At 37.3% G+C, this 22,031-nt stretch overlaps 1 protein-coding gene across 4 annotated transcripts; it reads left to right on the top strand.

The window, feature by feature from the left end:
- Positions 1 to 443: 443 nt before the first annotated feature.
- On the top strand, positions 444 to 20,639 carry Znf25 (zinc finger protein 25). Of its 4 annotated transcripts, none has more exons than XM_023721231.1 (7): positions 444 to 549; positions 918 to 1,090; positions 2,093 to 2,209; positions 10,671 to 10,797; positions 11,294 to 11,389; positions 16,312 to 16,375; positions 16,851 to 20,639. In XM_023721231.1, exons 3-7 carry the CDS (start codon positions 2,195 to 2,197, stop codon positions 17,917 to 17,919), a joined length of 1,371 nt encoding a protein of 456 aa, XP_023576999.1. In that variant the 5' UTR covers positions 444 to 549; positions 918 to 1,090; positions 2,093 to 2,194; the 3' UTR covers positions 17,920 to 20,639. The 4 variants fall into 4 exon arrangements, with proteins under 4 accessions (XP_023576999.1, XP_023576997.1, XP_023576998.1 ...); XM_023721229.1 differs by having other exon boundaries at positions 859 to 1,090; XM_023721230.1 differs by having other exon boundaries at positions 856 to 1,090.
- The last annotated feature ends 1,392 nt before the right edge of the window (positions 20,640 to 22,031 follow it).

The following is a 22,031-nucleotide window of genomic DNA, read 5'->3' as shown; positions in this document are numbered from 1 at the left end:
TGTATAAAACTCTTGCGATGTCTGTATACTTTATATTAAGCTTTTTTTTTTTTTTTTTTTTTGCTTTTAGGCAGTGTTATGTATGGTACGCACCTCTGTTTTTGATTTATCACATTACTCAGCTATGATCTGCACAATTTTGGAAGTTGTTACCAGGATAACAGCCTCATTTACCAGACGGATCGCTCTTTGCAGGTAGTTTTATGCTCAGGCCCAAGTGCTTGACAAGTCACGATCCATCTCTTTGCAGAGAGCTGTCGACAGCCAGGGCAACTTAGTAATTCCCTGTCTCTAGAATAAAAATAAATTAAGTAAAAAAGAAGAGGTATCCCTAGCGAGAGCCCACGCAGATTGCGGAGCCAAAGTCCCGGAGGTAGCGGGGCCGCACCCGCGCGGGGATTTCTGGGACGCCCTGCAGGCTCTGCGCATGCGCGGCTCTGGCTCCGTTAGCTCAGCTTTGTCCGGCGCCCCGGGGGGCTGAGGGCAGCCCGGGTCTCTGTGCCGCGGCTCCGAGCGGGGCAGTGGCCTGAGGGAGGTCTAGCCCTGAAGGTGTGTCTGAAGCCTCTGTAGCGGGCTGCCAGGAGGGGTGGGGACCAGAGAGGGGGACAGGTCCTCCGAGGGGAGGGCGAAGGGTGGCTCGGCGTGGGAGGAGGGGGTCGGGCCGCGGCCACCACGTAGGGACTACCAGGGTAATCTCCTGGGGGGTTGCTGCCTGAGTCGGACCTGTCAAGGTGAGAGGTCACCCAAAAAGGTGAGCTACTCGCCTTGTCACCAGGATGCCGCTGTTCCGTTACCGTCTCGTTCGGGCCCCACGACCATCCTTCTGGTGGTGTCACATCCACCTTCCGTGGTCAGCAGCAGCCGCGCCACGGACTCCCAGCGAGTCGGTTCACCCGGTATTGGCGGTGGGGTTCCAGGTCTCAGTCCTGCGCGGATCGCGCCCTTTCCTGCGCTGACATCCAGCCCTACTGGTACCCAGCGTCTGTCTGGCTCTCCTTGGGCGTCTTCAGAAGCCAGCTGCAGAGTGCACTCCACCGACCTCACCACGGAGTGTTCCAGTTCCAGAATCTTGGGTTCGCCCAACCTTTGGGTCAGTTTTTCTCAGGGGCTCTGGACTGCTGAATGAATAAATCGAAACCAGTTTGAGTTTTCAGTTTTTAAGTTTTGCTGAGAAGCTGGGAGCCCTATCCAGGGCAAAGATTAGTGTCTTGAGAGGAAATGAAAGAGATTTAAAAAATAAAAATAAAAATAAAAACTGTATTCATCTTCATGGTATTTGGGCTTCTCAGGCAAGCTGACTGTGGTCTCTGCTGCTTATGAAAAGGGCTTCAAGATTATGAATATCTAGCTGTCTTTTGCTGCACACATGAAGTGCCTACTGCTATTTTAGAAGCTAGATTTATGTCAGTGTCAAATTAGGTGGCCATGTTAAAGTCTATGAAGGCCTTATTAAATTTTATCCTATGCCCAACCTAAATTTTGAGAGGGCAGAGAATTCCAAATCTATTGTCTAGATTTGTGCTTGAGTGAAAACTTTAAAGGATCATAATGGTACATGAAGGGTTTTTGAAGATTAATGCCTCCTCATTTTAATAAACCCTGTAGTTGAACTAAAGTCTCCAGATTTATTCTAAGCATACTTACATAATATATGATATTAAAGGAACTGTATTTTGAGAAACTATAAGCAGAAGAGATGTCTCTTTTTAAAAAAAATTTAAAAGATTTTCTAATTGGGTTTATGATATTAGTAGAAGAAATCATGTGTAACTCAAAAAACTTCTATCAATAAATTCTTTTTCAATAAATGTTTGCTGCTGGGCATGGTGGCACACATCTGCAATCCCAGTACTTGGAAGTTTGAGGCATGAGGATGGTTTTGAGTTTGAGACCAGCCTGGGCTACAAAGTGTGCTCAAGGCTAGCCTAAACTGTACTGTGAAATCCTGTCTCAAAAAGGAAAAAAAAAAATTGCTTCAGCACCATCTACAATGCCAGAAAAGAGTTGTTTGGTTTTTCAGGTCATTTATTGTTCAGTGAACAGACTGTCAACATTTTATCTTACTAAAATGTTGTGTGGAAATTTCTCACAGGTGATTCCTGGAGCGGCGAGACACTGTCTCTTATGACTTCTTTCTTCCAACTTTTCCTGTTCTGGCCTCCTAGTTTCTACCCTTTCCCAAGATCAGCAAAAAATGAACAAGTTCAAAGTGAGTCATTTAGCCCTTTGTTTCACTGTGTGTGTGTGTGTGTGTGTGTGTGTGTGTTTAATGGATTTTTTTAAAAGAGAAAGTAAAAAATTATTAAAAATCACACAGGGAGAAAATACTGTTTGAGTAAAACAGCAGCTCTCCACAAAGTGTGATATGCTGAATGCTGGGAGCTGAGACCTCCTTGAGAGATCTGTGGGGTCAAATTTAACATTAAGGTCCAAACTGCCTCTTGCCTTGGTGGTGTGAAAGCAGTACTATAGAGATTGCTGACTATAAGGCTTGAGTTAAAACAATGACACCAATTTATTGTTATTGTGTTCCTCCAAGGAACTCAGTAGAAATCTTACTTAAGGATATCCTTACTGAAACAGTAAAACTATTAATTCTTGACCCTCAAGTATGCGTCTTTTTAATATTCTGTGTGACAATATGGAAAGTTCACGTAAAACCCTCTGTTGCATCCTGAACTGTGATGGTTGGTTGTCACTTGTGCTCATGCATGCCATTTTGTGTTTGTTTGTTTGTTTAATCGAATTCCTTTTACTTGAAAAACAACTGGTAAACAAACTATGGCTTCTCACACTTTTATGTATAACATTTTCTCAATGATTAAGTGAGTCTGCTGCTTTAAAGTAAATAACCTGTTGTAGATTTCGGTACTAGAAATCGAACCCAGGGGCACACTACCACTGAGCTACACTCCCAGATCTTTTTTGTCTTTTGAGACAGGTTGTCTTTGTTGACCTAAGTACCCCAGGCTTGGCCTCAAACTTGGAATCCTCCTGCCTCAACCTGCCTCAGTGATAGAATTATAGGATATGTCGACAACACTCAACAGTATTTTTCACCACTGTTAAAATTTGAGCTTTACGGTAAAAATTATAATTTTGAAAAACTTGTATCCTCCATTACGAACCTGACACTTTTCTACTATAGACTTTTCTGAGAAGGATAATGAGTAAGTTGTACAAAAGTACAACTTTTAAAATATATAATAAAATTCATCAGCATTTGAGTAGTATTTCTCAGGCATATACTCAGAAGCATATTCATAATTTGAGAGGAAGAACAATATAAAGAAAGGAATAGACTGTAGGTTTATTAGGAAACAACATTCTGAAAGGGTTGGTTGTTTTGTTTTGTTTTGTTTTGTTTTGTTTTGTTTTGTTTTGTTTATCAGGCAACTCAGGACCTGTTTAAAACAAAACAAAAACAAAAACAAAAACCCCTCAAACTCACAACCTGGGGAGTCTGAAAAACAGTAGGAGCACTAAATGGCACAAAAGAAAATAAATAACTAAATGAATAAATAACTAAATAAAACCTCAGGACCTCACCCTTGCCAGGCAGGCACTGTGTCCCTGGCTATATCCCCAGCCCTAAAAAGCCGTGTTTGAGGAAAGTCCTAAATTAACTAGGGGCAGCTGGGTAGATATCTAGGGAAGAGTTGTCTAGATGGGAGGAACAGCAAGAACAATCACTCTGAGGCATGTTCCAAAATGAGTCTCGGACACTAAGGATAGAAAGGTGACTTAAGGGGAGACTGATGAGAGTAAAGCAATGAAGTAGAGGAGCATCGGAGGTACATAGCCTTTAGGCTATAGAACTTTGAATTTTTATTTTACTGTTCATTTAAACATTTGACAGTTATCCTTTATACAAGGGAATATACCTCAAGCATATGTACAATTTAGGGACAATTATGCTAACACCAATGTATCCCCTTGCATGTTAAAAAATGAACATTACAAGTACCGTTGAAGCTTTGTCACTGCCCCTCCTTTATGTTATCCTCACTATTACCCACAGAAAATAGAAGCTGAATTCTATAACCATTTCATTGTCTTTTTATTTTATTTATTTACTTTTTTGTTCTCTCATAGGCCTAAAGACCTTACTTTATCATTTCAGTACTAATAGCAACAAATTCACTTGAATTTCTGAAAATTTTTCACGTTGATTTTTGAATGATTTGTTCAATTAAAAACTCTGTGTTTAGAGTTTTCATTCCTTCTGCACTTTTAGAATATATTTTGTCTTCTGTGGTTTCTGATTAGAAGGCTGTTATGTCCTTGAACATAATTGCACTTTAGGTTTTTTAACATTTAGACTCTGATGCATGCAGGTATGTTTGTTTTCTGTTAATCCTTCTTACAGCCTAATAAAGCCCTGGATGTTTTTGCCTTTTACTATTTTAAAAAATACTTGGAGCTGTGCATGGTGATACATTCCTGTAATCCCAGTACTTGGGAGACTTAGGCAGGAGGATCACCAAAATTTTGAGGACAGCCTGAGCTATATAGGGAGTTCAAAGCCAGCATGAACTACAAAAGACTCTGACTCCAATTGTTTTTTATTAATTCTATTGAGAAATAGCAATGAGACAGTTTCAAAACAGGTTAGTAGGACAGTTACAATAATTAATATATTGCATATTGTTGTCTTTATAGTAGTTATTCGTAATACAAGATGCAGACATGATATCCTGTCCAAACACTATTAGCACAAATCTTTCTTCTCACTGAATTAAGAGAAAGTAGCTGTACATCTATCCTATTTTGTATATACAGATACAAAATGGTCCCTCATTTGTATCTCCTTTTTTTGCTTACTTTTGTCAGAGATGGGTATTCCATTGCCACTTAAATACTATAGGTATGTGAATTCAGCAAAATAATCCAATATAGTCCTGTAGTTCATAATAGTAGTGGGTTATCCGTAGGACTGGCAATGTCAGAAGTAGTTGACTTGAGCCTTTTACAGCTCAGAATATTAATATGGCTTTACTTTTTATACCTCGTTTTTACACTTTTCTGGTGAATGGTTAAGACCAAAATAAAGCAAGACCTATATAACAAGAAATGCAACTTTTGTGTCTGACGAGATCAGTCAAATCCCCTCAGGATTTATCCTGAAACCCTGTATTGCAGTTTGTAGGTTCTTTGTCAGTGTCAGCCATGTGGATGAGTCACAGCCACTGCTTGACCAATTTCTTTCTGTGAAAGCCCGAGAGAATGTTTTCTCTCCATTTGACTCTCCTTAGGCACACTCTACATCATTTATCACATTCCTCTGTGGCCCCATAATCTCCTTGATCAGAAAATTTGGGACACACTGAGTTACAGATGTTACAGTCAGGTTCTCTTATGTCCTGAGTCCTCACTGACCTTGAATAACTAGGGCCAAAACATTGGCTATCCTTGTAGCCCTTCTTTTTCTCTAATTTTTGGTCTGCAAACTTAAGTTATTAACCTTCTAGAAGAGAAGCTTAATGATATTATTACCCTATAACATAGGCACTGACTCAAATTAAATGCACACATACACACATACATGATTGAGTACTCATTCTTCAAATATTCGCTTTGCCCCATTCTCTTTTCTTAGGATTTCAGTTACATAAATGTTAGACTATATTACATTATTCTAAATTCCTCAAATACTACAGACTGCTTTTGGATTTTATTTTATTTTTAATATTTAATGCAGGGTCTACCGAACCTCACTACACACATCGAACTTGTAGTGATTCTCCTGTTTTCAGCCTCCCAAGTGCTGGGATTACAGGCACATGCCACGATACTTTATTTTAATTGTCTATTTTGGATGATTATCTATTGAGCTGATTTTTTTTCCAGTTCATAGTTTCCTTATACCCTGCTCATTCTCTTCCTAATTCATGACATCTACTTCTTATAATATATTTTTAATTCTGTTTTTTTCTCAATAAATTTCCCTATCCTTTTATCTGTATTGTATGCTTTACTAGATCATTTAAGATTTTTATCATAATTACTTGAAAGTTCTGGGCTGGCCAAATAGCTCAGCCAACTGAAGTGCCTACTCAGACAGGTGCAGGACCAGGGTTTGATACCTGGCGTGCTGTGCCGGCCCCACCCCGGAGGCACATTGAGACAGCGAATGAGACTGGTTATGGTGGCACAAGCCTATAATCTCAGCACTTGGGAGGCTGAACACACGAGGATCACTATGAGTCCAATCTGTGTAGTGAGACCCTGTAGTCCCTGTACTAGAAGACAAAAAAAAAAAATCCTTATGTGCTAATCTTCACATCTACATTATCTGTAGATCTGTGGATCTGCTTCATTTAGGCTCCATTATGTAGTATGAATCTGTTTCCTACTTTTTTGAATGTCTTATAATTTATAATAAAATGTTGGATATTATGTTTGGAATAGCAACAGGTTCTTCTAAAGAATAGGTAAATAATAACCCTCAGAAAATGGTACAACACTTCTCTCAGATTGCTGTTGTATTTCAGCTGGCCATGGGCTTCAATTATATTCAAATCATTGACCTACAGTGATTTGAGGCAGGATTAAGTCTTGGATTGTGACCCTAAGGCCTCTGTATGTATTCTAGCCTTGCTACCAGCTGTTCTTTGGATAACTGAGGACTTTCTACCTGGCAGGCAATGCTCTTCCCACCTGAAGTGTCTCCATCTGAAATGCTGCTCCTAGCTTTTGGAGTTTATTGGACTCAGGCAATGTCCTGTGGGGACAAAAGATGGCGTTTGTATTTTAGAGCATCCAAATCTATTATGGAGCTTCTTATTTGGTTCCAGAAACTGCTTCCCCATTTTTAAAAATAATTTTATTGAGAAACAAATAACAATGAGACAGTCTCAAAACCGATTAGTAGGACAGTTACAATAATTAATACATTGCATATTATTGTCTTCTTAGTGGTTATTCATAGTACAAGATGCAGACGTGATATCCTGTCCACAAACACTATTAGTACAAATCTTTCTATTCATTGAATTAAGAGAAAGTAGATGTATATCTATCCTATTTTGAATATACAGATACAAAATGGTCCTTCATTTGTATCTCCTTTTTTTGTGTACTTTTGTCAGAGATGGGTATTCCATTCTCATTTAAATATTGTAGGTGTGTGAATTCAGCAAAATAATCCAATATAGTCCAGTAGTCCATAATAGTAGTGGGTTATCTATAGGACTGGCAATGTCAGAAGTTGTTGACTTGAGTCCTTTGCAGCTCAGCATATTAATATGGCTTTACTTTTTACACTTCATTTTTATACTTTTGTCAATTGCCTACATTGTAGGGTAATAATAATAAGCTTCTCTTCTGGAAGATTAACAACTTAAGTTTGCAGACCAAAAATTAGAGAAAAACAAGGGCTACAAGGACAGCCAACATTTTGAACCTAGCCTTCCAAGGTCAGTGAGGACTCAGGACATAGGAGAACCTGTATTGCAATATCATGTAACTCAGTTGTGTCCCAAATTTTATGATCAAGGAGATTATGGGGCCACAGAGGAAACTGACCGATGATATAGAGTGTACCTAAGGAGAGTCACCTACAGAGAAAACATTCTCTCAGGCTTTCACAGAGAGAAATTGGTCAAGCAGTGGCTGTGACTCATCCACATGGCTGACCTGACAAAGGACCTACAAACTGCAATACAGGGTTTCAGGATAAATCCTGAGGGGATTTGACTGACCTTGTCAGATACAAAAGTTACATCTCTTGTTATAGGTCTTGCTTTATCTTGGTCTTAACCATCCTGCTTCCCCATTTTGACTAACCTGACCATTTAGAAATATTTGATAGGAAGTAAAACTGTGCCATAGGTAAGAAGTTTCTGCTGGAGACCTCTTGGATATAAAATTGCACTTTGTCATCCGATGAAATCAAAAGCAGTTGGTACAGTCATTGTTGACTTGCTTTGTGCCTGGCACTTTCAGGTATTCAAACCCACAAGCAAACATTAAAAGTTTGCTAAAAGTTCATTCTCTCCAAATTACCCCAAGAAGTGAAAGTAGTTGCCTTCCATTCTCTTCTGAAGTACCTGGATCTGAAATTTGGCCCTTGTTAATCTTTGGAATTCTCAGTTCTCTGGTCGACTTTAGAAACCTTCTAATTTCCTAAGTAAAGGGCCTATTCTTTGGTTAGGGTGAGATCAGTTTATTTTTTGACACTCTATATTCTACTCAGTACTAAATTTTTTCCTTATTCTAGAGATGCCAGTTCTAACCTGCCTTGTGCTATCTTTGTTCTGGCTATGAAACTTAGAAATCCCCTGAAAATTCTAAGCAGTGGTATATGGCTTATTTCAATAGATTTTCCTGTCTTCCAAAATCTTAGTCCTGCAATGCCTGCTGACTTAAACTTTCATGTTTTCATATAGCTATCTTTAGTAGGTTGGGGTTTGTGGGGGCTTTGATTCTCATCTTTATTTTTAATTGTGGTAAAATGTATATAACATTTTCCATTTTAATCTTAAGTATTTTATTCAGTAGCATTAAGTACATTTATATTATTATATAAACATTATCAATCATCTGTAGAGCTGCTTTCATCTTACATTCTATTAAAAACAAACTAACAAAAAAAGCACTTCTCTGTTCCTTTCTTTCCCTCCAACCCCTGAAAACTACTACATTAGTTTGTCTCTGAATTTGACTAGTTTAGGCATCCTATGTATGTGGAATCATACAGGGTTTGCTTTTCCCTGGATGGCTTATTTCATGTAGTATAATGTCTACTCAAGTTTCATCCATGTTTGCAGCATAGGTCAGAATTTTGTTTTAAGGCTGGATACTATTGCATCTCTTGTAGCACAGTATGTTTATCATTCATGGGCCCTTGAGTTACCTCCATCTTTTGTTTATTGTGAATAATGCTGCTTTGTAAATGAGTGTTCAAATGGCTGAGTCCTTGATTTTAGTTCTTTTGGATGCTTACCCAGAAGTGGTATTGTTGAGCCATACTGAAGCTCTTTGTTTAATATTTTTGAAGAGCCACTCTACTGTTTTTCCAGTGGTTGTAGCATTTTACATTCATCCCAGCTGAAAATGTTGAGTTCTAACTTTTCCACATATTTATCAACATTGTTATTTTCTGTTTTTTTTTTTTTAAGCAATAGCTATCCTAATGGGGCCAGGGAGATAGTGCAGTAGAATAAGCACTTGCCTGGCAAGTGCATGGGCCTGAGTTCAATCCATGGTTCCACAAAAAAAAAAAAAAAAAAAAACTATCCTAGAATGTGATTTTTTTAAAACTTAGATCAGAAATCATTGTTTGTGTTACACCTTTCAGTGAGTTTTAACATGCCTAAAAACCTGCAATCACCACAACAGTCAAGCAACAGAACAATTCCATTATCATCAAGTTCTCCCAGGTCCCTCTTTGTAACCAACCTTCCTATCACAAGTCCCTAACAATCACTGATCTGTTTTTATTTTTATTTTTTATTTTTTATTTTTTTGCGGAACCGGGGATTGAACTCAGGCCCTTGCGCTTGTCAGGGAAGCGCTTATTCCGCTGAGCCATCTCCCCAGTCCCTCACTGATCTGTTTTTCAACCCTATAATTTTTTATTTTCCTGATTATCACATAAATTGTATTATATACTTTGTTTTTCTTTTTGAGACTGCCTTCTTTTATTCAGCATGATGCATTTGAGATTTGAGCATGTGTATCAGTAGTATGTTCATTTTCATTGTTAGATATTGTTCAACTCTATGGCTGTACCCATTTAATTACTGATTTAATACAGCAAAAACATTTAAAAGTATTTGTTTTGTCTTTTAGAAAATTCTGAGTACAGCTTGTTTGGCAATTCTGAGTAAAGCGAGTATAACTAATAATATACTGATATTTTTGTGAACACATATTTTGTTTTTCTTGGGTAAGTACTACTATGATGTACTAGAATTCCATTTGCTGCACATTATTTGTTAGTACTAGGTACTACTAAGTAATCTTGGTCCTATACTCTATTCTCATATCATATTGTGTTATCTACAACTTGCTATTTCTCATCCATCCCTGATTTTGCCAATTACGTACTGTTTATTGCCAAAATTTTTATCAATTTAACCACTTATTAAAAGCACACATAATACAAAATGTAAATAACTGTCCTTGTGTCCCTCTTGTATCTAGTATGTATGTGTCATAGCATCTTCATACACATTACCTGCAAAAATTTACATCTTGGTTCCCTGTCATAAGTTTGGTAACAGGCATAGTTGCTTTTATTTATCTTTGCATCTTCAGCAAAGTTGTGGGCATAAGAGCTGGGGGATTCAACAGATATGTACTAAACAAATGTCTATATATTAAGTATGTATGAAGCTATGTATGAACACAACTATCCACAGTAAATTCTTTTGTCAGTACTTTAGGACTTAATTTAATGTGTGCTCCTCATTTTCCTTTCCTTCCTTTTTCCCTTCTTCCTGTCCTTTTTCTTCTTCCTTCTCTCCCTTCCTCTTCTTCCCTTCTGCCTTCTCTTCATCCCTCCTTTCTTCTTTTCTTTCACTGGAGATCAGAGACAGGGCCTTGTGCATGCATGGTAAACATTTTACCACTGAGCAACATCCCCATTCTTAAATGTCTTTTTTCAGTTGTACTCTTTTCTGGTCACCCATCACTTAAAATTGAATTGAAATATGTTGTTCCAGGGACCTGTGACATTAAAGGATGTTACTGTGGAATTCACCAAGGAAGAGTGGAAATTGCTAACTCCTGCTCAGAGGACCCTGTACAAGGATGTGATGCTGGAGAATTACAGACACCTGGTGTCAGTAGGTAAGAAAGACTTCCCCATATGGAACTCCCAATAATTTCTACTTCTCATCCCAGTTGCTGGAACATGTAGGGGTCCTATAAGATTGAATGACATTAGCTTTGTTTCAGAAGTAAAATGAATTTATTTTGGGTACCAGAAAAACATGTGTCTTAAGTGAGATCTTTGTTACTTTCTTGAAACTGTACTTCCTTACAGAGTACCTAAATTCCAAGTAATTTGTACCATTTATTATTATTATTATTATTATTATTATTATTATTTTATATATTTCGTACAGGGTCTCACTATACAGCTCGGACTTATAGTGATCCTCCTGTTTCCAGCCTCTCCAGCGCTGAGATTACAGATGTATGCCACCATGCCCAGTCTCATTGGCCAGCTCAGTGCAGCATGTGGTTCAGGGGATCAAACCCCAGTCCTTGCACTTGCCTAAACAGGCACTTAGTGTGCTGAGCAGATTGCTGGTCCTAATTTTTCTTATTTTTCTATTAATAGGTTACCGTGTGAATAAGTCAAATGTGATTTCGAAGTTGAAGCAAGGAAAAGAGCCATGGATACTGGAAGTGGAATTTCCATGTCGCCAAAGTTCAGGTGAATTACAAGTTATACCCCATGTTATCATTATCAGGAGAGGTTGGTGCCTCCTGCCTTTTGAAATATTTTTCAGGAGTCTCTCTGAATTCTCTGTGGTTTGGAAATGATTACAGAGATCATATCCACATATATAAGAATCCTAAAGCATGCCCCCAATTTTTGTTTTCTCCACTTAAATTCTTCTTTGTTATACATTTTAAAAAATAAATTTAGTTATTTTTCCTATATACAAAATCTAAACCCTCCCTAAACTTATCTGAGAATTTTATGCTTTTCTTTAGAATTCCCGGCTACTCTTTTTCAGTTGTATTCTTTCTCTAGTCACCAGTCACTTCGTTTTTGAGTTGAAATATGTTGTTCCAGGGACTAGACCAATGCACAGACCATCAGACTACACAATTATAAAGTGTTTTTAAGTCTGAGTTATAGACGTATTTTTAAATGACATCAACCACTTTTAAATTAACAACATGGCTTTCTTATTTTTAATACCAGTTTTAACTACCTAGTCTCTCTTTAAACTCTGGACTCATTGTAAATCATTAAGTTCTTCATCCATTTTATTATTTCAATATAATTGATACTTTTATATACATTTATCCTTCATATGTAGTACTGATTAATTTTCTTAAGATCTATTGTAACCTTTTTGGGTATTATGATGTCAGAATTATCCTACCTGCTTCTTTGAATAGTTTTATGACCTTCTGACTTGCAGACTAACATGTTGCCAGGATCAGGAAAAAAGCCTAGTCCATATATATTGCTCATTAGATATTTGTAGAAAGAATAAATTTTGATAAACAAGACAAAGACACATTTCTCTGTTCTGCTTTATGTTCCTGTAAGGATTCACTCCTTCATAAGACCAAAGCTTGTGTCTTTATGCTGAGAATTCCTAAAACTGATCTCTTCATCTTCGTTTTATTTGTATCCTGTTCTACATTTGACCATCTTACAAGATCGGTCCATTGATCTCACCCTTTTTGTCATAGGATCAAGAACAAACATCTTTTTTCTTTTAGAGACAGGGTCTCACTATATGGTTCATGCTGGCCTTCAATTAACTCAATATGTAGCACTGGCTGGCTTCTGCAGTAATCTTTCTGCCTAAGCCACCCAAATACAGGCATCCACCCAAAATTTTAATTGAAATTCTCAAAAGTAATTGTGTAATACAGCAGATTTATACTGACCCTGGCCTTTCATGGTAAACTAATGTTAACTGACTATTATGGTAAGAGTCTAAATTTATGTACAGGGTCTACAGGGTCTCACTACGTAGATTGGACTCATAGTGATCCTCCTGTTTTTGGCCCCCTAAACACTGGGAAAACAGACATATGCCACCATGCCCAGTCTCAATTGTCATCTCAGCATGCCCTGGGGTTGGGGCTGGCATAGGACGCCAGGGATTGAACCCTGGCCACTGTGCTTTGCCTAAGCAGGTGCTTTAGTCTGCTGAGCTATATGGCCAGCCCCCAAGTACTGGGATTAATGGTAGGCATATGCCTGCCACAACTGGCTACTTTAATGCATATATATATATATATATGCATATTTTAAAGGTTCCAGAATGATAAGTAATCTGATCTTTAAGGATTATATAATAAATTGGAAAAAAATAAATAAATTGGAAGCAGAGGTATAGGGGCCAAGATATAAAAGCAAAATTTGAGGATTGTATTGTGGGTAATGGTACTTTGGAAGTATAGGATTTGGTAGTCAGGATATGTATAGGATTGAAAATGTCAGTTTCTATAAGTGGGAATTTGTACTGTTATGTAGATGGTTTGCCCTCTGCTTTTCCAAAAATCTTTCTTTTGGGATATATACATTTCGGGATTTTTTTAACCTGGTGAAAATTAAGCCACCTTTGTAGAGAGTGAAAGCTTATACTATAGTACTGTTCCTCTAAATATGAGGAAATTGATGACTGAGTTAATTGAAGTTAAAGTAATTGTCAGTACTTCAGTATTGACATCTGGGTGTGGATAGACAGAAAAAAAACATAAAATTATTTTCCCTGATCTGATCACTTTCCATTAGGTTCAGTTATCTGCTTTGTCTTATCTGGGCTATGAATAATTCTTTGTCCAGTATATCCATGCTATGTACCTGACCTGCTTTAGTCACTCAGTAGCCATCTCAAATATCAGATCGACCATTGAAGGTTGCAGGGCTTATGTTCAAGTCATCCTTACTTTATTTAATAATGGCGCCAAAACACAGGGGTAAGGATACTGACAATTCAGATATGCCACAGTGAATCTATGAAGTGCTTTTTACAAGTAAAGGTGAAGGCTTGTGTGTGTGTACAAAAGAATATAGTATACATAGTATACACTATATAATATGAAAGAATATAGTATACATACTGTTGTGTACATTCTGTGTTGTCAGTATCCACTGGGGGTCTGGGAATTGTCTCCTATGGATGAGGGGAAAACACCATACAAGGAACCCTGACACAGAGATCTAAGTGTGAGTTGAGAAGGGGGAAAGGCCTACATGTCAGTTCCTTTATCCAACTTAATTTTTCCTGATATTTCCAATAATACAGGTGTCCACTAATTTTTCTCATTCTGCATACTGTTCACTATCTTTAATGGGATCACAGCATTCTCTGGGATTACCACATTGCTGCTCAGTGACACGAGTATATTTTGTCCTTTGTTTGAGTATATTTTGTTCCATATTGTTATTTTTTTAATTTTAAAGAGAATTTTAAAAAATAAAAATACAGAACTTTGGAAACAAAATCATAGGAAATTAATAACAGTTGTTATATTGCATATTATTACCTTCAAAGAAGTTCAGATTACCAGATACAAACATACAAAGCTGATCAAACTATTAGCCATTAACTGTTCCTTTCATTAAACCAATAGAAATTAGTAGTATGGGGCCACAGAAATAGCTCAGCGGTCTAAGCACCTGCCTAGGCAAGTGTAAGGACCTGAGTTTAGTCCCCAGTACCACATGCTGTGCCATCCCTGCCCTGGGCACAACAAGCCAGCCACCAAGACCGGGTGTGTTGGTACATGCCTGGAATTCCAGGTCTGGGGAGGCTGACACAGGAGAATCACTATGAGTCCAAGATGCATATTGAGACCTTGAGACCTTGTACCAAATACATGAAATTGAAACAAAAATTAGTAGTATAATTATCTAAGCTACTCTCTGTGTGTGTGTGTGTGTGTGTGTGTGTGTGTGTGTGTGTGTTTCCCTTCCTTCTTTCCTTTCTGTTTTCCCCCATCCCAGTTGCTCTTTACTTTTGAGCAGTTTATTTCCCTTTCACTGTATCTATTCTAACTTTCAGATTTTATTTATTCTTTCAGTTTCTTACACTAGGAAGACAATATGATATTTACACATGCAGGTCTGATTTATTTTACTTATGAGTATGATCTGTAGTTGTATCCATTTACCTATAAAAGCCTTCCTTATAGCTCAATAATACTCCATTCTATAAATGCACCACATCTTTTTTTATCTATTCCTCAGCTGATAGACATTTGGGTTCTTTGCAAGATTTAGCTATGACAAATTGTGCCACTATAAACATGGGTGCACATATTTCACTGTGGTATTCTCATCACAGAAAGAATGGCTAATATCAAGAAATGAAGCAATAACAAAGGCTGGTGAGGCTGTGGGGGAAAAGGAACACTTCTCCATTATTGGTTGGAGTGTAGATTGGTACAACCACTTGGAAATCAGTGTGGAGAGTCCTCAAAAACCTAGGATTAGAGGGCCTATTTGACCTAGCTATTCCCCTTCTAGGTGTTTTTTCCAAAAGAATTGAAAACTTTATGTTGTTTTTGTCTTAGCTTTTACCTGCATGGTTTTAAAGTCACATTTGTAGAAGTGGGAGAGATGCTTAGGTTATAATCAGGTTCCTTCCAGTTTGCTACAGAATTTCTTAAAGTTTTATTTTTCCAAAATAATAGGCAAAGGAGGTTTCCATTTGAATTCTTTAATTTTGGCATTTGGCCTGAAGCCTAAGAATCAACTCTATAAATATAAGTGTGTTAAAATCTCAATTTCCTCTGGATGGTTAACAACCTAAGTTTGCAGACCAAAATTAGAGAAAAAGGAGGGATACAAGGAAAGCCAACATTTTGGCCCTAGCCTTCTAAGGTCAATTAAGACTCAGGACATATGAGAACTTGTACTGTAACGTCATGTACCTCGGTAGTGTCCCAAATTTTCTGATCAAGAAGATTATGGGGCCAAAGAGGAAAGTGATTGATGACATAGAGTGGGCCTAAGGAGAGTCACATGGGGAGAAGATACTCTCTCAGGCTTTCACAGAGAGCACATTGGCCAAGCATTGGCCGTGACTCATCCACATGACTGCACTGATAAAGGTTCTACAATCTGAGGTACAGAATCTCAGGACAAATCCTGAGGGCATTTCACTGACCTTCTCAGACCAAAAAGCTACAACTCTTGTTGCACAGGTCCTGCTTTACCTTGATCTTAACCATCCAGCAGAAAAGTATGAAGACGAAATTATAAGAAATAAAGCCATGCTGTTAAGTTGAGCTGTGGGGGACTCAGGTCAATAATTTCTGACATTGCCAGTTAAACAGAAGACCCAATGCTATTATAGACTACTGGACTCTTTTAGAATATTTTGCTGAGTTTACACACCTATAATATTCAATAACGGAATTTAGAAAAATGGGTTATACAGATGAATGTCCATTTTGTATCTGTGTATTCAAAGTGGTTGGGATAGATATATAGTTACATTCTGTTAATGAATAGAATGATTTGTTCTAATGGTGTTTGTAAATAGGATCACAAGTCCGCATCTTGTACAGCAATTAACCACTAAGAAGAATATATGCAGTGTATTATTTGTTGAAAAATAAAAAAAAATTTTTAAAAAAATCTCAATTTCCTTGTAGAAAACCTACGGAATATCCATGAGCATGGTGCAGGGAACCAGAAGAGCCCAGCTGATAATTCAAGGCAAGTGTAACAATTATGTTTAAAGTAGAAGCTTTGTGGCAAGTCTTGATGGGGGTTCTTGGAATGGGAGAGTATTAGTTAATACTAAATATGGGGAAACTGACATGGGAGTGAATCCCAAAGAATATAGTCAAAATGGCAATGCCATTTTACATAACACTCTATAGTAGGATCGGGAGATTCAAACATGGAAGTCATCTTTTGCTTCTTCTAAATTATCCAAAGTAGAGTGCAGTCAGCTGGAAAATCCTACTGCATAATGCATGTGAAGGTTCATTCTTTCCAGCAGTAAACTGCAGAATGTGAGAGTATTGACAATGGTGAAGCCTTGTGAACCTAGTGGATATGGGAACATCGTTGGAAGTTGGTCCTCAGAGTTACCTGAAAAATAAACACACACACACACACACACACACACACACACACAGAGTCTTAAAAGTCTTACCTATTAATAAATCTAAAAATTTTTATGTAGGACTGGAGAACTCAAAAAACTTCAGAAAACTTATCGCCAAGTAGAGAGCTATGAATGTAATGAATGTGGAAAGACCTTCTGCCAGAAGACTGCCTTTACAGTCCATCGGGATACGCACTTTGAGAACAAGTCTTATGATTGTGGTAAATGTGGGAAATCCTTTTCTAAAAATGAAGAACTCACAGTTCATGAGAAAAGTCACACTAGAGATAAAACCTATGAATGTAAAGAATGTAAGAAGATCTTCTACCATCTGTCATCTCTTAATAGACATCTAAGAACTCATGCAGGGGAAAAACCTTATGAATGCAGTCAGTGTGAGAAATCCTTCTACCAGAAGCCACACCTCATGGAACACCAGAAAACGCACACAGGGGAGAAACCCTTTGAGTGTACTGAATGTGGGAAGTTCTTCTATGTGAAAGCATACCTCATGGTTCATCAGAAAACACACACAGGGGAGAAACCCTTTGAGTGCAAGGAATGTAGGAAGTCATTCTCCCAGAAGTCACATCTCACAGTACATCAGAGAACACACACAGGGGAGAAACCCTATAAATGTAAGGAATGTGGGAAGTTATTCACTAGGAATTCACACCTCAAAACCCATCAGAGAACTCATACAGGAGAGAAACCCTATGAATGTAAGGAATGTGGGAAATTCTTCTACCAGAAATCAGCCCTCACAGTACATCAGAGAACTCACACAGGGGAAAAGCCCTTTGAATGTAATAAATGTGGCAAACACTTCTTCTATAAGTCAGACCTCACTAAACATCACAGAAAACACACAGGGGAGAAGCCTTATGAATGTACAGAATGTGGTAAATCTTTCTCTGTGAATTCAGTCCTCAGATTACATCAGAGGACTCACACAGGAGAGAAGCCCTATGAATGCAAGGAATGTGGAAAATCTTTTTCTCAGAAATCACATTTTATCATACATCAGAGAAAACACACAGGAGAGAAGCCCTATGAGTGTCAGGAATGTGGAGAAACCTTTATCCAGAAGTCACAACTCACAGCACATCAAAAAACACATACACAGAAGGAGAAAGCTGATAAATAGTATGGATCAGGAATTTCTGTCTGAACTTATCCTTCAGCATAATCATATGATTCACAGGAGAGAAACCACATGCATATCATTAAGAAGAAAACTTTTATGCCAAATTTGACCTTGTAGAATATTAGCAAATGCACTGAGAAAAAAAGTTTTACACAGTTATTCAGGAGAAGTTTTCCACTCACTAGACTTGACTGTCATACCTTATAGATGGCAGAAACTGTACAAATTATAACACAAAAATTTTATTTTAGAAGTCATTACTTTATAGCATAGAAATCACACAGGAAAAATCTGTAAGTAAAATGAATGTCAAGTTTTCTGTCAGGGCAGCCAACACTACACAATGAAAAGCTCACATTCAATGAAATTTCTCACATGTGTAAGAAATTCCTGAGGGTATCTTGAGTATTCCACTTTTACACACATTGCTCTCACATATTAGAGAATTCAAAGGGGATAAGTGCAAAGATTGCAGGAAATATATGTCTTTATCAAGAACTGATGTTCCATTGAATGTCACATCAGTGCTTGGATAATACCTTTATAGATATTTGAAAGATTTGCACCTAAAAAGAAAATAATTTGTACTGAGGGAAGCGCTTATACTATAAGTTGTATTACAGATTCCAAAATTACTTGTTCTTTTTAAAGAAACCTGCAAATATCTACAGATTAAAAAAATGTTTTTAAAGCCAAAATGAATTATCAGGCAGCATCATTAAATAGACATGAAGAGTCTTAGTTTAGGGCTTATGTATGTAAGTATGCAACAAATTATAACTTATAGATGTCTAACATACATGTGAACACATATCATAGTTGTATATAGGAAAACATATCACCTCAGCTCAGTAACTTATGTGTAGGAAGATGTAACCCATTGTCTCACAGGTGACTCCTGTTGTTAATATATACTATAGTGCAATGTGCAATACTCTTTAAATTATAGTGTGTCTTTTCTGCCTTCTTCCTGGCACTTAAATATACAGTTACTGACTAACATTTTAAAATGGAACTAAAACCTTTTTGTGAAATGTTCAGCTATGTGGTCAGCCAAATTTTGAATTAGGACCATACTTATTTTTGCAAAAGCCTGAACTGCTTTTAAAGTACCTGAAAACAGTAGAATTATTGCACTTAATATAACAAAAACTGAGTGCTATACAAGAAATATAATTTCTCTTACCTCATCTGTTCAAGTTTGATCAGGGTAGAGCTATCTGTGTCTGTATTCAGAATCAGAGTCCTAAATGTTCTTCCCTGCCTTTTTTATCCTGGTAGAAGTAACATAGCATAATGATTAAACTTACTTTACAAAGTACGTTTTCTGTTACCGAAAGCTGGCAACATTGCAGCCATTTACAAGTATACTTTTATAAATGTCATGTGTTTTAGAAATTATGTACACAGTAATTGTGCATAAGCAGTTTTGTGGAGCATATTTATATGTTGAAAGTTGAAGCTTAGAAGTAATTTTTAAACAAAATGTAGTTTTTACTTGAATTGTGGACTCCAGGCTCTTATTGCCTTGGCTCAGATGCCAGCATGGGGTCTGACACTCATCTCCCACTGTGCCTCAGTACCTTTTCTGTAATAGTAGCATTAATAATGTCATAGGATTACTTTGAAGTTGAAATGAGTTAATATTTTTAAAGCAACTAGAATAGTGTCTCAGACTCAAGATATTATTAGATATTATTTTAGTTTACAATCCTGATTTACTGTACCAAAAAAAGGTGACAAAATATTATCTCATATTATTGCTGCTAGTGCCTTGATTTTTCCTTTTTCCTTTGCTTTTTGCTTTTTTTTTTTTAGCTTTTTTCTAGTAATTCAGAAGTAGATCCTGACTGGGTTAGGAAGAGATGACAAAGTATAGCCCATCAGCTAGATCTAGCCCACGGTCCATTTTTGTAGCTTATAAACTGAGAATAATTTTTATTATTAAATGGCTGAAATTAATATTTTGTGGAATATTGAAATTTCATTGTCCACAAATAAGGTATGTTGAGAACACTCACAGAGACAAATCTCATTTCTTAGTTGCTTGCCTGTGGCTGCCTTTACACTACATCAGCAGAGTTGAGTAGTTTTGACAGAGACCAAATCAAACACAGAGCCCAAGATATTTACTACATGGCACTTTACAAAGCAATTTTTCTGTTATCTAGAGCTGAAAACATTGCAGCCATTTACAAGTATACTTTTATAAATGTTATGTGTTTTAGAAACAATGTACATAGTAATTTGTGAATAGGTAGTCTTTGTGCAGTATATTTATATGTTAAACGCTTAAGCTTAGAAGTATTTTTTCAATGAAATGTGTTTTTTACTTAATTGTTATAATAGCAAAACAAAAAATTTCATGGTGTAGCCTAACAAATATATGAAATAAACATTGTCTAAATGAAATTGAACTGTTTATTGGTCCCTCCTGCAGTATTCCTTTATCTTCTTTAAAGTTAATGGTGCGCTTCCTCGTATTATTGTACAATTTTCTCTTATCCCATCATAAGATATCTCTATGTCATATTTAACACCTAACAATATAAAATTTACAATACCTAACTCTACCAGCTACATGAGAAATAACCCTAAAACTGCCTGAATTTCATATGTAAATACTGTGCCACTGAAGAGGGCTCAACTTACAATTTTTGACTTTATGATGGTGTGAATCCAATAGACGTTCAACAGAAACCTCATTGTAATTTTTAAATGTTTTTTCCCAGACTACTAACAGGAGTTACAATACTGTACTCACAATGCTGAGCAGCAGCAGTGAGCCATGACCTGGTCAACCACACAATCACACCATGAACAGATATTCTACAGGATACTGAGCTGCTGAGCTATGATGCACAGTAAGGCAGATGTGTTAAATGCATTTTCAACCTAAGGAAATTTTCAACCTAACAATGTGCTTATGGGATGTAATCCATTGTAAATTGAGAATCTGTAACTATCAAATGGTGCTCTAACCCCAAAACAAGTGGCATTTTCTTCCTCTTCCTAATAAAGATGACTAATTGATGTTGAATTTATTAAACATTCTTTATTCTGATTTATCTAGTGAGCATCTAAATATAGTATTTATTGATTAGATTTGAAAAGATCTACTTTTACTCATGTGGTATAACTTCTGAAAGTGTTACATAAAATACTACCTGTATCTCATTCTACTCAGCTTGATCACAAATACGCCAGCCTGGCAGGGTTTAGTAGGTAACATCTATCTGTAAATAGCCCTTTAATGTAGTTCTTCATCTCAATCTATTGTTTAAGAGACATTTTCTAAATCTTTCAGACTTCCCTATAAAAAATTAGATAAAAATTAATGAGTAATTTCTGGAGACAGTCCAAAAACTGGCAAATTTCACTTTTTTTTTTTTTTTTTCATTTTTTTTTTTTTTTTTCAGTACTGGAGACCGAACTCAGGACCTTGCACTTGCCAGGCAGGTGCTTTTGTTGAGCTATCTCTATGGACCTCAAAAATTGACAAATTAGGAATTAAACCTGAGCTAGGTATAGTGGCATATCCCTGTAATCCTAGCACTTGTGAGGCTGAGGCAAGAAGATCACAAGTTTGAGTTCTGTCTATACAGTGTAGTACATTGATGGCGAACCAAATGCCCAAATTGCAACCCAGAAGTCATTTGTAGCAAAGGACCACACTGCAATTAAACCTGATATCCAACATTAAGCTCCTGGTGTAATGTTGGGGTACCTTGGCTTATGTACCAACAGAGAAGGGTTTGCATGCCCACTATGGTACGTGTGCCATAGGTTCACCATCACTAATGTAGTTAGACCTTGTTTCAAAGATTAAAAAAATATTTTGGAGACCCAGAGCGCAGGCCCAGCGAGTGAGTGAGATGACTGGGCCGCGGTATCCTGAACAGACCCGGAGCGCAGGCCTGGCGAGTGAATGAGACGACCCGGGGCCCAGGGATCCTCATCTGACCCAGGCTGCAGACCCAGCACGGAACCCTTCGGCAGAACTCCCTGCAAAGAGGCTAGAGGCAAGACCCACCCAGCTGATTCAGGAGCAGAACATCTTGCCAGAGTGACACAAAGGGTTCAACTCTAACTGCTGCAGCAGAATTAAGTGG

The sequence above is a fragment of the Octodon degus genome, unplaced genomic scaffold, assembly GCF_000260255.1.
Source record: "Octodon degus isolate 3935 unplaced genomic scaffold, OctDeg1.0 scaffold00081, whole genome shotgun sequence".
NCBI classification, from domain to species: domain Eukaryota; kingdom Metazoa; phylum Chordata; class Mammalia; order Rodentia; family Octodontidae; genus Octodon; species Octodon degus.
Note: the sequence above shows the minus strand (reverse complement) of the source record. Positions and strands in the feature narration are given on the sequence as shown.